The sequence below is a fragment of the Pseudochaenichthys georgianus genome, chromosome 9 (assembly GCF_902827115.2).
Source record: "Pseudochaenichthys georgianus chromosome 9, fPseGeo1.2, whole genome shotgun sequence".
Classification (NCBI taxonomy): Eukaryota; Metazoa; Chordata; class Actinopteri; order Perciformes; family Channichthyidae; genus Pseudochaenichthys; species Pseudochaenichthys georgianus.
In genome coordinates, this window is record NC_047511.1 from 27,703,569 (window position 1) to 27,720,503 (window position 16,935).

General features: G+C 42.0%; 1 protein-coding gene and 1 long non-coding RNA gene across 3 annotated transcripts in view; both read right to left on the reverse strand.

The window, feature by feature from the left end:
• The window catches only part of frmd3 (FERM domain containing 3), a 77,145-nt gene that overhangs the window by 34,932 nt on the left and 25,278 nt on the right, over positions 1-16,935 (reverse strand). The window contains exon 4 of one of the 2 annotated variants that reach the window (XM_034090694.2): positions 762-840. In XM_034090694.2, the coding sequence (XP_033946585.2) occupies positions 762-840 (79 nt within the window). Of the gene's footprint in view, positions 1-761; positions 844-16,935 lie in introns of both variants that reach the window. The other variant, XM_034090693.2, reaches the window with a different exon arrangement.
• On the reverse strand, positions 7,820-9,684 carry LOC139434421 (uncharacterized). The gene is made up of 3 exons (XR_011643771.1): positions 8,589-9,684; positions 8,335-8,365; positions 7,820-8,179 (listed from the first exon to the last, which is right to left on the reverse strand). It is a non-coding gene; the product is annotated as an uncharacterized lncRNA (long non-coding RNA).

The following is a 16,935-nucleotide window of genomic DNA, read 5'->3' on the forward strand; positions in this document are numbered from 1 at the left end:
TAACATGGAAAATATGGTTTGGTGAATGTGACAGAAAGATTGTGGTTATGGTTAATACCAATTGAAACTTTATTTGTAAGTCTGTGATGATTACTGAACTGCATTCATTTATCACCCCATCCTGCCCAACTCTTGCACTCTCTGCCACTTTATACAGAATGTGTGTGTGTGTGTGTGTGTGTGTGTGTGTGTGTGTGTGTGTGTGTGTGTGTGTGTGTGTGTGTGTGTGTGTGTGTGTGTGTGTGTGTGTGTGTGTGTGTGTGTGTGTGTGTGTGTGTGTGTGTGTGTGTGTGTGTGTGTGTGTGTGTGTGTGTGTGTGTGTGTGTGTGTGTGTGTGTGTGTGTGTGCTTATTCCTTTGTTTGTTTTTTTATTGTAAAAGGAAGGTGAAAGCTTCCCTTGCTCAATTGTAAATAATGAAAACAAATGTAAATAAAAAGAAACCATTGGTAGAGCCAGGCTGTAAAGTGTTTATCAAACATACTGTAAACATTTTTGTTGTAAGTGTGTACGTGCCACTTGCAGTTAGAGTGATAATATGAAAATGATGAATTCAAATAAATACTTTTCCAAAAATAAGAATAGGACGCTATTACTGAACACATGTTATTTTAACATGCTTGCAAAGGACCCAGAAAGAATCAGTCATTAATGAGCCCTCAAACTATCATCAAGCTATTAACACTGAGCTGAAATGGTAGTTAATATAAATGTAACAAGACTGCTCTCAAACAAGGGAAAGAGAGCGAGGCACTTTATTTACCTGGTGAGTTCCTCTCTTATTTTCATTGGCTCGTTGGGATAAAACTTGAGCCGGAAACACATCGTGTATGGCTGATGTGCTGCTGAAGACAAGAAAAAAAATGCACATGTCACACGTTCATATGAATAGGGCCTCAATTAATCGGTGCTCTGTTTCTTTTCCTTTGAATGGAGTCCTAAAGCCTTTAATTTCTGTGTGTGTGTGTGTGTGTGTGTGTGTGTGTGTGTGTGTGTGTGTGTGTGTGTGTGTGTGTGTGTGTGTGTGTGTGTGTGTGTGTGTGTGTGTGTGTGTGTGTGTGTGTGTGTGTGCGTGTGTGTGTGTGTGTGTGTGTGTGTGTGTGTGTGTGTAGTTGCTGCAGGAAAGAATTTCAGCTTAGAATGATATTTGAATGTGCACGGGTACATACATACACACACTTACGTACATTCACACACACAAACACACACACAAAGTCAGTGTTGCCGGGCTCGGATTAAACGACAGCAGCAGCAGCTTAAACTCCCCTCTGGTGTCTCACTGATCAGAGAAAGAGTTGCATATAAAAACACATTCATGCACAAACGTGCAAAATTCAAAGTGTACCCCTTGAAGTTTGCTAAATTTGCAAGATGCACAGACATACGTATCAACACACAGTGTGCAGAGAAGCAACACCAGCAACATGAGCCGATGCATTATGCATTCAAAGATTAGGAGATAAGTAGAGAAATCATATGAAGCTGGATGAGCAGCTTCTGATGATGATTTCATATCGTGATATACTGTACAGAGAGGCCTAATTTACACTTCCTGTTGAGAGTGGGGAAAAGGAGTTTGTTAACTTTACTGATATTCTGCTGAACATGTAAAGTAATAATAGTGCTATGTGTTTTTCACAGTTGTATCATATGCAACTAATACAGTGAAGTAATGGAATAAAAGGGTATTTGGGAAAATCTTTCAGAAATAAGTTTTGGGAAAATAATATCAAATCCTAAGGCTTTGATAGAGCAATGTCGTTTTGGGGTAGAAAGCAAAAAAAGAAGGATGTACAAAGAAGGAAATAAGAGAAAACTGAGTATCATCTAACATGGGAGCAAAGATCTTTACTGAGTGTCCTCACCACTCTGACTTCAATGGTGGGATTCTCTGCGGTATTATCTAGCAATGGAAAACAGCACACATCTACATAATACATGCTGAGCAATATGAATTGCTCAAAGAATTGTAGCTGCTTTTTGCGCAGGCTTAAGGGACCAAGATGCTTTTTAAAAAACATTTCAGGGGAATTGAATTGGCACAATAGTATGCTCACACACGATGTGACGCATATGCACGTAAGTGTAGACGCGCAGAGAGAAAATAAATTACAAGCCACACATCCTAATTTGATAGTAAATGCTGCCACAGGGAGAAGTGATGTGTCAATACGACTCAGATCTATGAACCTCCGTCTCATCTATTTTCCTTTCTTTCACTCTCTTTCAGCCTCTCTCATCTCAAACTGTCTCACAAATCTCCTCTTTTCCTCCCTGATCTGACTTCTTTCTTTAGCTTCCTTATCTATCACTGTCTCCTCTCTCTCCCCTCTGAATTAGCCCCCTGCACATTTCCTCTTCATCACTCTTTCCCCCCTCTTTCTCTCTTCCTCCTTCTCCGTCTCTCAGTCAAATTTCCCCTGGTCTCCTCACCCTCTCCCCCTTGCCCTCTCGCACAAGTTCTGATGAAGCATAACGCACCGCTAATAGCTCCTTTATTAATTTATAGCGAGATGGAGAGAACAGGACAGTTATTAAAAGGGTGGGTGAACTACAGACAAGTTTTGCTGATGGCACAATGGTCAAATGTATGCAAACATCTCACTGGGACACTCTGCAGCAAAGCATCAAAAGTGAACAACAGGATTTGGCATCAGTCTATCAGAATGAAAGACAATATCTTCCCGACTATATAGAGATGTAAACAAGAGCAAGAAGAGGTAAAGGACACCAAGGTGCATGGTAATCACAACAAAATGTTTGCTTCATGATTTTTTCTGCCAGATCTGTGTGGAAAAAGTGGCTGACAAAGCAAAATGGGTTTAAACATTTTATGAAGCAAAGGCAGACTCAGATTCCCTTGTTCCTTTAAATACTCCTTACCAGGAGAAGAATAAAACATTTATTTCCAAAAATGAAGTTATGTCACAATTCACTGCAACGTGATCTTGCATCTTCATTTTTGAAACTGCACTGATTGCTGTCTCTTTCCTTGTGCCACAGTCAGAACATATAAGTAAGGATCCTGAACTCGAGGGAAAGTAGCAATACTGCAGTGTAATGTATTGTATTTAAAATATTTAAGGTTTAAGAAAAAGTACAAATTTTTTTACATTAAATGATCTTACATACATTCGACGAAGTTTAAGTAATTATCATGCAGAACAGTCAATCTTATATACATATATATTTTATATAATATACCATTCATTTTTGTTGGTCTATATTTCATATTTTAAAAGTCTGAATTTGCAAGCTGTCAATTAATGTAGTAAAAAGTACAATATTTGCATATGAACTGTAGCGGAAAGGAAATATAAGTTTCAAGGCAGGTCACTCCAGAGAAACTGCCCTCCTTGCACTGTTGTCACTGAGGAACTGCACACGGCTAACTAAAGCAGCCTCCCTCTCCTCTGTCATCATCCTTTTGGACCTGTCTGCTGCATTCGACACGGTGAATCATCAGATCCTCCTTCACACTCTCCAAGAACTTGGAGTTTCAGGCTCTGCACTTTCCCTCATCACCTCATACCTCAAAGGCCGCACCTACAGGGTTACTTGGAGAGGGTCGGAGTCCGACCCTTGTCAATTAACTACAGGGGTCCCTCAGGGCTCTGTTCCTGGTCCCCTCCTCTTCTCCTTGTATACAAACTCGCTCGGATCAGTCATTACCCCGCATGGTTTTTCATACCACTGCTACGCTGACGACACCCAATTAATTATGTCCTTTCCCCGCTCAGAGACCCAGGTCGTTGCACGAATCTCTGCTTGTCTAGCTGACATCTCTCAGTGGATGTCTGCTCACCACCTCAAGCTCAACCTTGACAAGACTGAACTGCTTTTCCTTCATTGAAAAGATTGTCCCACTCTTGACCTGATAATCAACATCGGCACCTCTGTTGTTTCCCCGACTCAGACTGCAAGGAATCTGGGTGTGACCCTAGATAACAACCTGTCCTTCACTGCAAACATCGCTGCTATAATCCGCTGCTGCAGATACACGCTTTACAACATCAGGAGGATACGTCCCCAGCTGACTCAGAAAGCGACGCAGGTTCTGGTCCAGGCTCTCGTCATCTCACGCCTAGAGTACTGCAACTCCCTCCTGGCTGGTCTACCTGCATGTGCCATCCGACCTCTGCAGCTCATCCAGAATGCAGCTGCTCGTCTGGTCTTCAACCTTCCTAAATTCTCCCACACCACGCCGCTCCTCCGCTCCCTCCACTGGCTTCCGGTAACTGCAAGAATCCACTTCAAGACAATGGCATTTGCGTACCATGCTGCGAATAGATCTGGCCCTTCCTACATCCAGGACATGGTTAAACCGTACACCCCAGCACGTGCACTCCACTCTGCATCAGCCAAACAGCTCGCTGCACCCTCACTGCGAGGGGGACCCAAGTTCCCATCAACAAAAACACGTGGGTTTGCTATCCTGGCTCCAAAATGGTGGAATGAGCTCCCCATTGACATCAGAACAGCAGAAAGCTTACACACCTTTCGGCGCAGACTGAAAACTCATCTCTTTCGACTCCACTTCGAGCGATAGAACTATTAACAAAGCACTTATATACTAATAAAGGACTGGCTTATCTAAAGCCAGTGGAGTAGCACTTGAAATGTTTTTGCTCTATGAAACCTGATGTACTTATATGATTCTGTTTTCTTCAAGTTTGTATTTTGTTGGTCGAACGCACTTATTGTAAGTCGCTTTGGATAAAAGCGTCAGCTAAATGCAATGTAATGTTACATAAAATTCAAAATACTCAAGTAGAGCAAAACACAGGACCACATTGTCTTTGTGTTTACAAAGTACAGTTACACTTTAACTTTAAACACGTAGAAGGTGACGTTTGGTCTTTCTGACGCATCAGAACGGTAGTGATAACCACTGATAAAACCTAATTAATTGGCATTTAAAATGAGTGCATAAACACCTCTGGACAAGCAAAGCAATTTACTGGGGCTCAGATCAAATCTGCAACCTTTCATTAGTGATGGTCAAGAACAATCAGTCTATGTCGCTGTGTGAAGCTGAAACGACGCCTGATCTATGAAACTGTCCTCTGAAGCCGGTCTGTGCCAGAGATCAGGCTCATGCTGCTCTGCCATGCCTGTGTATTTCCCTTACTTGTCTGTGAGTTTATATATTTTCTGGGACACTTGTTCCTCTGGCAGTGTGTTGTGTCACTTTATGTTGTGTCACTTTATGTTGTGTGTCTCTGTTTATTAACTGTGGTATCTGTCTGTCACTGCTCATTGCTCAAGTGGTATTGTGAGCAATCTGTCCTGGGGATAAAGTGGGTGGTAAGGCACTAAAACTTGTATAAGAGTCCATTTCATAAATACAATTAGTCAATTATGAAAATGCATGTATTAAAACGGTCTTTCTTTTTTCACCACATATAATCCGTTTATTTAATTGTATAGAGTGGCGAAGTACCTCCCTTTCCGGGGGAGCCCCATGGGACCTTATTTCGGAAAAATTATGTATTGAAGTCAATGGAGAGAGAAAGATTATCTTTCGATCCTGTTTGAATTGTGCCACGAATTACACATATGATGTTTGTCAATTTAAAAGATAATTTTGCAAGTCAAAAAAATAAAAATGTGTCGTAAAACAGTGAAGTAACACTTTTTTTTGTGTGAAACCGCTGAGTGAACTACAGGTCTCTTGGTCTCGCACAATACGCGTCACCATCACAAAGATGGCCGTCACGTTAGCAAATGTCACCTGTTTCTTTCAGAATGAGAATAAAAGTATAAAACGAGGTGACTACAAGTCTGGACACGTTGAGAGCTGTACATACACGAAAGGGGAGTTATTCGGTTCTGTGAGAGCAGCGGGACCGGCTTTACAAGATGTTGGTGAGTAATATGAGTGCAATGTGTAACGTTAATGTCAGCTAGCTAACATTAGCTAACAAGGTACACTAACGTGTTTTGTTTCAGTAACTAGTGTTCTCCTTTAGAACTTCGTGGTCTGTGTGTGCTGTGGATAACATTAGTGTTCACAAGAACAAGGTATACTCCCGTGTTTTGTTTTAGTTGCTCTTCAGATTGAAACGGACAGTTTTATATCGACTATACTGTATGTGTGATCTCCTTTTACATCTCGTTGTGTCATTTGAGTTTATTTGCTGTGTGTAGATTCAAGGGTTTTGGTTATCTTGTCAATTTGTTTGGTTATCCAGGCACAGCTGTGCGTGACTCCCTCGGGTACACTGGTATGTGTTTTCCTAATGTAGAGAGCATTGATTAATTAATAAACTACACACTGAGTCTAGATCCTGACCAAATCCTTTTTTATTGTTGATCAAATGTTTTTCAAAAATGTATTCATACACATTTAGAAAAATACAATGTACAATCACAACCAGTACAACACACATTACAAAAAATACAGAAAAAACAAACAACAACAATCAGACAAAACTATGGAAAAATAACCCCTCCCACCCCCAGATCCGGACCATCCTTGTATTATTGCTCATTCAATCTATTATAGCATGCTAACAAACATGGTACTTTCTTTATTTGTACAGATCTGCATGGGAGGCGATGGCGCGATGCAGAGCGCTGTCTGTGATTGTGTACGGGGGATGTACAAATGCAGCCACGCTGCAGCATTGGCAATATGTGCCATGTGGCAGATCAGCTCCACAGATGTTGAGTGCCAGTGGAGGAAGCCTGGCACTTCCAAAGTAGTCCAGCCGGTGTCTCAACTTTACCAACAGTGAGCCACTGGCCAGAGACATCGCCACTCAGGATGTAGACTGGTTCAGGTCTGCACTGAGGGGCGCACAGTGTGGCATGGCATGGCTTTTGTCACCTGAGCCAGAGCCGCGGCCTCAACATCAGGCCATTGTCACCGTGCCGGAGCTGGTGAAGGGGGTCGGGGGCTTGAGGCAATTCTTGCCTCAATGCGACTGAGCAGAGACCAGCAAGCTGCCATCCAGACAGCCACCGGAGGACAGCGGACAAAGTGGCAGTTACACAGGCGGGGCAGGTTGACAGCCAGCAAGTTTGGTTCTGTGCTGCGGTCGGGACTTTCATCCACTCCATGAAGAGGGTGCTCGGGGGGTACAACTTGGACGGAGTCATGGCTGTCAACTGGGGGGTTTTAAACGAGGCCGAAGGGGTGAAGGCTTTTGTGCAGGCCTCTCAGGAGACAGTGTTCGAGTCTGGTCTCTTTGTGAGTGAGTCGGTGTTTTGGGAGCATCCCCCGATGGACTTGTGCAGCCATCTGCCCTGTTGGAGATGAAGTGTCCACCATCATTATATAGGATATATATATATATATTTGTATACATATCTGTAAATTGTATAATTTTATTTGATTTAAAAGTATTTTTGATCTCTGTCTATAAACACAAACTGAGTAAGATTGACAATAAAGTTGACTTTGAAAAATATATATATTCTTTATGAAAATAGTTGACTGTTGGAGAAATGAATCCAAATGAAACGTTGGACTGAACTACAACTACGCCTTTAAATCTCTACGGACTGTTTTTCAGTGGGATGGCAAGTTCCTATCTTTAAACATTTATTAGTTTTTTCTCAGAACAGATTTGATTTTCTGAAGTTAATTTAACTTTGCCGACCATGTAAGGTCATTATTAAAAAGGTACAATCAATTTGTTTAGGGTTGAATAAAATAATGATAAACATTTCATCTGGATAATCTACTGACAGAATAAGAAACTCAATGATGCTCTACTCACCTGTTCCTTTTTATAAAGTGAAACAGTTTAAACGATAGATTTTAGTAAACTTAAAAACAACCTTCTCCAAAAGATATCAAGGAATATACCGAATACTTGTTTTAGAACTTTATTACATATTTTTATATAAATAGTTTGAGTGATCCATAATTGACAGAAGCTTGTGTTTACACTGACCTGTCACTCATATATTAATGTCTTTGTAACTTCAGTAAACCACTACCTCACTAATTTCTTTCATCACGGTTCAGTAAACTAAGTGACACATGAACCAGTTTAATAATTATAATAACGTAGGATTGCAACTCTTTGAAACTGTAGGTGGCTCTTAAAAGAGCCGTTGTATTTGGGTGTGCTGGTCTCAGGTCAGTCTAAGCCCTCTCTCGCGGATGCAGCTGGATGTCCTTGGGCATGATGTTGACCCTCTTTGCTTGGTTCATCTTACTGGGGGCAGCTACATGGATGTCGGTGCAGTCCACAATCATTGTGCAGTTGAAGGCAGAATGAATGTATTATTGACTCCGAATTAAGCACAACTTCATGTCATACAATACATTGACTTTATTTGTAATTGTGTAAAAAAATAAAGCATTGATTAGCAAGCAGGACCTGCAGGAACAGAGCACGGTGATGGATGGAGCTGGGAAGAGAGAAGAATAAAGAAAACAGATCAACTTTATTATCGGATATTAAAAAAAATTCAATTTCAAAACAAGTTGCCGCTCCTACAGTTTTCTAGTGTGTAAAGATGATTTCACATGACCTATGCACAATATCACACTCAATACATGTGTGTCTCTGGGGGGTGCATTGTGCCTTTGATGTATATAAATAATATACCATAACCAAATACTATTACGTACAGTGGAAATCAGGTTGCCAGAGCAGGTCAGTCCAGTGTGCATGTTCCTCAGGGTCTCAGCAGTTACAGGTGAGGTAAAGGAAATAAAAGAGAAAAAGGTCAGTAACAACACTTTAAAGTAACAACACTTTGAATAATTATCTCTTTTAATAATGTTCCATCAGTAATCACTCAACTACTGTCTTTCCAACAAACAGATTGACTCACTATCATCACAATGAAACACGTCCAGAAGAATGGACCACAGATGGAAATTAGCTATTAGCTATAATCTGGCATATTGCATCTCTTCTCTTTGCTGAGATTAATGTTTTTGTATGCATGGTCCTTCTATAAATAAATACATGTCATGCAAAGCTGCCTGCCTGCCTTCCTTCCTTCGACTCTCCCTGAACTGCCTGATCTTTTAATGTTCAATGTTAACCATTTGAGCAGATAGCATTAAGTAGAAAAGATCGCAGATGCTAATCTGCCGTTAGCCTACCTCCCGCCCCCTTAGCACCTGGCGATAGGCTCCTCTTCAAATGTTTCACAAAATACTTAACATCATGACTACTCTTACTGTTTAACATTTGGGTTCACTTCATGTTAAGGCTAATACAAATGACAAGGCTAAGTAATGTGATGCTAACTAACGTGCTCGCTACTAGCTATGTAGCTAGCTTGACTGTGTTCCATGCACAACATGTGTATTACCTGAGATCTCTGATCCAGCGACTCCTGGTCCTTTCATCAGACGGGAAGCGATAGAACGAGCTATGATCTATAAGTATGATCACTTATGTGATTACAACCTGGTACAAAGCACACAGGCATCTTGTAAAAGTGAATTTATTTTTAGCAATCTCTTATTTATTGGAGGGAATAATCAGTTATGAGATCTTCTTCTTCTTCGCTTTAATTACGAGTCGCAACCACTTGGAGCATTATCGCCTGTGACATCACTTACGCGAGCCAGAATGGGATTTGGGATTTGTAGTCTTTGTAGTCTTATATTTCAACAGTTTTACGACAAAATGTGACTTTTTTGACATGGAACTTATTGTTTAAGATTGACAAACATCATATGTGTAGTTCGTGGCACAATTCAAACGGGATCAAAAGATACGTTTTCTCTCTCCATTGAATTCAATGTTAATTTTTCGCTTCCGGGGTCCCATGGGCCGGAAGTAGATGGGCGTGACTTCGCCTCTCTATTCTGCACATGCGTTAAATGCGTTAAATATTTTAACGCAATTAATTCAAAAAATTAATTACCGCCGTTAACGCGATAATTTTGACAGCGCTACTTAAAATCAATACAAATGTATTTATTATAAACGTATTAACATACCACTGTGTATATCACCATTCAAACAACTTTTAAAAGTTGAACAAACTCCACACAGCTCAGTAAAGACTGAAATGTTGACTTTATTTGATCATTTCAGTAAAAACTAACGTTCATATTTCTCTTTTTGATTATAATACTGACGAACGTTCAGAACAAAGCACTTTGGCAACTTACCACATACGTTTTAAAATGCTTAATAAGCACCGTCACGTTCATGATATAATTTCTCGGTCATAATCGGTTGTTTCCGTGAACGGCCGACTGTTGAGTGACGGCAAATGCTGCGGCTGCAATGCATTGTGGGGCAGCATTTTCTCCTCTCCTGTCGTCAAGGGAGGTCCAGTGGTTCCTAAGCTAAAGGAGGTTATAAAGGAAGTTTGAAACCTCCTTTCCTTTCATTTGGAGAATTGGAACGGCACTTAACATGGCTGCCACTGACGTACTTCCGGGTCATTTCACTTGGTTAGGAAGGTTCCTAAGCTAATGGCGCACTGCAGCGGGTAGCCCCGTTTAAGCGTCCTTAAATCGTCCTCAAGCGGCCTCAAGCGGCCAGGCCAGTTTTTGGTGGCCTTTCCATATAGCGCAGCACCGGCTAGCGGGTACCTTTTCCCTCTTTTTCCGGCCCCATAAAATCGTGGTTCTATCAGGCCAGGGCCAGGGCTGAACTAGTGACGTCAATACTCTCGACTGCTGATTGGTCAGAGAGAATCGTCACAAGGTCGCGCGCGAGATCATCCCTAGCATCGCATATATATCTAGAAGCAAGCTTGCAGCATTTTTATACACAGCATTTTTGTAAATGGAGGAGCTACAAAAATGGCAACGTCAAAGAAAAGCACACCGTGGTCGACCGAGGAGGTGACGACGTTCCTACATCTCATTGGGGATGATAAAATCCAGCGGGAGTTCGACGGAACAACTCGAAATGTGAAAGTGTTCCAGGATGTCTCTGCACAGATCGCCCCGCCTACACTGCGTTGCTACCCCAGGTCCTAAACTGTAATGGAAATGCACCACGGCCTCGGACGGCCAGCGAGGCAGCCCGAGGCCTGAGCGAGGACGCTTAGGGACGCTTAAACGGGGCTACCCCGCTGCAGTGGAAATGTGCCATAAATGGACTATTGGAACGCAACCTCGGTCTCCGTGTGCACAGACAGGGCTGCTGTTAACGTCGGTCTGTACAACGGAATTGTGCCAAAACTACGCCAACCGGCTGCGGAGGGAGACTCCCCCCCTTCACTGGAGAACTGCGCTAAAACAGCTGATTACAACGTTCACACTCTGTGGTCAAGAAGTACTCCACTAGCCCCCCCCCCGTCGACTTTCCTGAAGTACTCCCCCGTTGATAGAAATCAACACATAATGAATTAAGACCCCACGGTTTGATGGTTGATAGGTGTGTGGGCTGTCTTTCATTTTGACACGCAGACAAATGTTATAATAAACATAGATACTGTATGTTAAATGGATATATCCGCCTTCTTTCATTTATCTTTCCATTCCCACAACAATATACATAAAGAAATGGCATATTTTTGACATAGTTCGAATGGTGATTAATCATGATTAATTAATTTTTAATTAATTAAGCTGTGATTAATCTGATTAAAAATTGTAATCGTTTGACAGCCCTAATATATACACATGGTTGGTATTTAACAAAAAGGGGTGTTATAGTCTGTGTTGTAGATATTGGTATTTATGGAAACATTTTACACCTTTCCTTCAAGTATTATACGTTTTTGTTACTTGTGGGATACTTAACATGAATAGTCACAGTTACTATCCTTTTACTCACATTTCAAAGAGAAATAGGCTATTGTTATTTTAACTCCAACACAGTAGTAATCCATCATCAGCTTTACTTTTTAGATCATAACAGGCTTCAAAATACATACATTTTTAGATTTACCAAGTGGTTTCATAGGGTTGGGTATCGTTTGAATTTCCACGATTCTGATTCTACTTTTCGATTCTGGTTCTTAACGGTTCTCAATTCCGATTCTTTGAGGGGCAGGGTAAAAAAAAATGATTAAGTTCTTGTTGAGAAAAACAAGCATATCTGCCTTCTCAGGCATACCAGGAAGAAATGTTTTAACATTTTAAAGCAAAATGCTTCAATCTGGTGCACTTTAAGCAGAATTACTAGAGACTAGATCTAGGGGGTACATAAACACCCATATGAAAAAGATCGGTTTACATTTGAATAATTAAATAAGTATGTGAGCATAACCAATAACCCATAGCCAATAACAAATACATGTAACGTATTTTATGTTTGTTGTTCATTCATATCTTATTTTACTATTTTATTTATGCATATTTTTTTATCTCTCCAGTTTAAAACGATATGTCTGGTTTACTGTCCTATAGTATACATTGCAATGATTTCAAACCTGTTTTATCCCAATAATTATAAAGGAGTGCCTTGGAAATATGTGTTTACATAAATTGTGATCAAAACGTTTGAGACCCATTGAGATAACTTAGACTAAAGTGAACTATCTAAACCAGGGGTGGCAAACATACGGCCCGCGGGCCAGATCCGACCCGGGAGGCATTCCAGCTTGGCCCACGGAGCTGAAGGAGGAGGGAAAAAAAACTGCTATTTTGAATCCTTCCACTAGTGGGCGCACTACCGCACCAGTACCAGTGAGAGCGCAGCCAGACTGTAAAAAAAGTGATGAGTAAGAGTAGTGATTGCAGTCAATAACCTCCGACACTCTCATCCCCAAATGTCTCTGTCAAAAAAGAGAAAAGTGGACACGGAGTGCCGAGTTTTCCAAGAAAAATGGACCGCATCCTATTTTTTTTTACAGAGGTAAATGGAAAACCTGTATGCTTGGTGTGTTCGCAGCAAGTTGCTGTGCCCAAAGAATATAATATTCGCCGCCATTATGAGACTCACCATGGAGAGAAATACGACTGCTTGCAAGGACAACGGAGAAAAGAAAAGATAAATGACCTGCTATCAGGTCTAAAGAAACAACAGGCCGTTTTTACCCGGAGCCGAGATATAAGTGACCCAGCCGTGAAAGCCAGCTATCTCATTGCTAACGAAATAGCATCAGCCTCAAAGCCATACTCTGAGGGTGAGTTTGTGAAAACATGCATGCTGAAGGCTGCAGAAATCTTGTGTCCTGAGAAGCGACAGGCTTTTGCCAACATTAGTCTAACGAGGAATACAGTGAAGGATAGGATTGCCGATCTTTCAGCAGATTTGGAAAGTCAAGTCATTCGTAGCATTTTCAGTTGCAATCGATGAGAGCACTGACATTACAGATGTTGCTCAACTGGCCATATTCATTCGTGGTGTAGATGAGACTTTGACGGTCACCGAAGAGTTCCTTGAGTTGGTTCCTATGAAAGACACCACTAAAGCGGATGACATTTTTAGCGCTCTCGTTGAAGCACTGGACAGGGTCGGAGTGGACTGGACCCGTGCTGTCAGTCTGGCTACAGACGGCGCACCATCAATGATCGGGAAAAAAGCAGGTGTTGCCACGAAATTCAGGGAGAAAGTACAAGCAGCAAATGGAGGAGATCGTTTTTGGACATTCCACTGTATTTTGCACCAGGAGGCATTGTGTTGCAAGACGTTAAAAATGGATCACGTCATGAAAGTGGTTGTCCAAACTGTCAGTTCGACAGCCTCCTCAGTGATAAAGACATCACCTGTAGCCTACCATATCACACTGAAGTAAGGTGGTTGAGCCGAGGTGCCGTGCTGAAGCGTTTTTCTGATCTACGGGAGGAAATTGGACAGTTCATGGAGAAAAAGGGTAAGCCAGTGCATGAATTAAAAAACCCAGAATGGCTGCAGGACCTTGCATTTATGGTGGATATTTCAGAGCACTTGAATAATCTGAATATAACGATGCAAGGTCGCAAAAAAGTTGTCACAGAATATTATGACAGCATACGCGCATTTAAATTGAAGCTGGCTTTGTGGGAGACACAGCTGTCAAGTGGTGACCCTGCTCATTTCCCTCATCTAAGAAATGTGCATATGACCGGAGTTACTGCTGACATGAGTCGGTACAAAGACAAAATTACGGAATTGCTGCCGGAGTTTGAGCGGCGGTTTCAGGTCTTTGGTGAGCTTGAGACAGAGTTTGTAGTGTTTCGCTCGCCATTTGCAGTTAAGGCTGCGGATCTGCCCGTCGACATACAACTTGAGATAATCGACTTACAATGTGATCAGGATTTAAAGGACAAATTTGCCTCATCGGACTTGGGCACATTTTATCGGTATCTTTTGCCAGGATACCCCAAATTGACAGCCCTGGCAGCAAAAGTTTTGAGCATGTTTGGGACCACCTACCTTTGTGAACAGGTTTTCTCTGTAATGAACATTACTAAAACAAAGCTGCGCTCAAGACTCACACACAAGTGCCTGAATGAACTAATTAAATTGGCTGCTAGTCAGGATTTTAAGCCTGATATTGATGCCATTGTGAGGGCTAAAGGATGTCAAGTTTCAGGAGCAAATTAATCAGTGACGTGAAAATAAGAACCTACTGAAATATTTGAACATGTTATATTATTCTGTCATAGAACATTGTGTATTATAATGTCAATCAGCAGATTAGGCAAACAATAGTTTGATTTGATGTGATACTGTGGCTGCACTGCCCCAACTTCTTTTTAAATATAGAAATGTTATATCTTCAAGGCAAGGGGGGTAACTCAAACTCCTCACTTAATAGCTCCCACGTTTTTATTTGTATTTTGTGGTGAGTCAGTTCAGGTGGAAACTGTGATCTGTTGTAAAGAACATATGTGTAGCACTTGAAATTGCACTTGTTTTTTCTTAATAAATGTCAGTTTGTTCATAACGTTTTGCGTCTCATTACATGTGGACATTTTCCGAATGTACTTGTAGCCTACTTATTTGCACTTAAACAGAAATATTGTCGTTATGTAGGGCCTGTGGGTTATGCTATGATTGTACTGGTCCGGCCCACTTTAGATCAAAGTGGGCAGTATGTGGCCCCTTAACTGAAATGAGTTTACCACCCCTGATCTAAACACTCAAGAGTCCTTTACCTCACTGAACTGTAGTTATCAGCCTCAGTCTGACTGGAGAGGACTCTCCCTCCACATCATTGTAGAAACATCTTCTTCTTCCGTTAGAGCAGCTAGCACCAGATGCTAATAACAACAGCGCCGGTTCCAGTGCACCCTCCCTTTCTCCCTCGCTCACTCGCACTTTGGCTGTGAGCTGCGGGTGCCAGATAAGCCAACATCCCCCATTTTCATCACTTGCAGCGCCCATCGTACAGGGCGAATGAAACGTGTAACCGGGGTGAAAAGGGTGTTACATTTACTTAATTATGAATGTTGTTACATCAAGGCCGAAAATTAGGATGAGCACCAACGGTCAACACATTTGTTTTCCCTCCCAGAGCTGTCGGCGCAGCGCCTCCACAGATCTGGCGCCCTGGGCGAACATCTATAACGCCAGTGCAATGGGCCGGCCCTGGTCTCAGGTTACACTGTAGGAAGTGTAGGTACAACCAGAGCTATCTATATGGCGCTGGGTACAACCTATGGGTACAACGCTACATTTCCCGCCTCGCCGCAATCATACAGTAGGCTACGGAGAGCGGCGAGAAACATTTCCTCAGGCATCGAAAAGCGGAACCGAAATTCACATTTCTAAATGATGCCGTTGGAATCGAAATGTTTGAACCGGTTCGGAACCGGAACCGGTTCTCGGTACCCAACCCCCACACAAGTATCATGCTAAATTAAGCTCTGTTGCTTGGATATCACTAGCTCCTGTTATCAGCGTAATATAAAAGTACATAACATATTGATGTGTAATTTAGCATTAATTACTAGCTAGCCGCTAGCTGCTAACTGCCGCGGCCGCCTCGTTCATTTCAAATCCATCATAACAATCCAGTACCATGCTGTCATGAACGCGCGGTGCTGTTACGTGTAGGGTTGGGTACCGGTTCCAACATTTCGATTCCAACGGCATCATTTAGAAATGTGAATTTCGGTTCCGCTTTTCGATGCCTGAGGAAATGTTTCTCGCCGCTCTCCGTAGCCTACTGCATGACTGCAGCGGGGCGGGAAATGTAGCGTTGTACCTACACTTCCTACAGTGTAACCTGAGACCAGGGCCGGCCCGTTGCATTGGCGTTATAGATGTTCGCCGAGGGCGCCAGATCGATCTGTGGAGGCGCTGCGCCGACAGCTCTGGGAGGAAAAAAAATTGTTTTGACCGTTAGTGCTCATCCTAATTTTTGGCCTTGATATAACAACATTCATAATTAAGCAGGGTTCGTACGGTCATTGAAAACCTGGAAAAGTCATGGAAATTCAAAATGCAAATTCCAGGCCCTGGAAAAGTTATGGAAAACGATGTTTTTCCCAACGTTTGGAAAAGTCATGGAAATGTAACTAAAGTATAATTTACATTTACATTTCATCTAATCGCCAAAATAATCTGCGGTCGCGAGCTGTTATGTGCCATCATGACGCGCATGGTGTTATTTTTTAATATATGAAGCGCGAGCTGTGTGCTCGAATCTTCCTGCCTGTGGGCTGAACTCTGCTGCTCCGGGATGAGGGTCAGCTACATTATCTACGGTGCGTTCGTTAACTGTGCGGAGTCACTGTGGCACAGACTGCACCGCTGGTGAACAGCTGTTAGAACGGGCCGTTCAGGTGTTCAGAGCAGAGCGGCAGAGCGTGATGTGAACTGAAATGTTTTTCTGTCAAAATATCATTATGGAATCGTTGAGCTAGCTAGCTAGCATACATTGTCACTATCCGCTAACGTTAGCTTTAGCCTTCGTTTTCTAATAGTTTTTTTTCATAGGCTATAAACGGAGGTGGTATAAGTATAGTTATTGTGCTAGAGTAAAAGTAGAAGTACTCAGATGTTGTTCTTAAAAGTAGAAGTACTCAGATCTTGTACTTGAGTAAAAGTAGAAGTACTCAGGTCTTTTACTTGAGTAGAAGTACTCAGGTCTTGTACTCGAGTAGAAGTACTCAGATC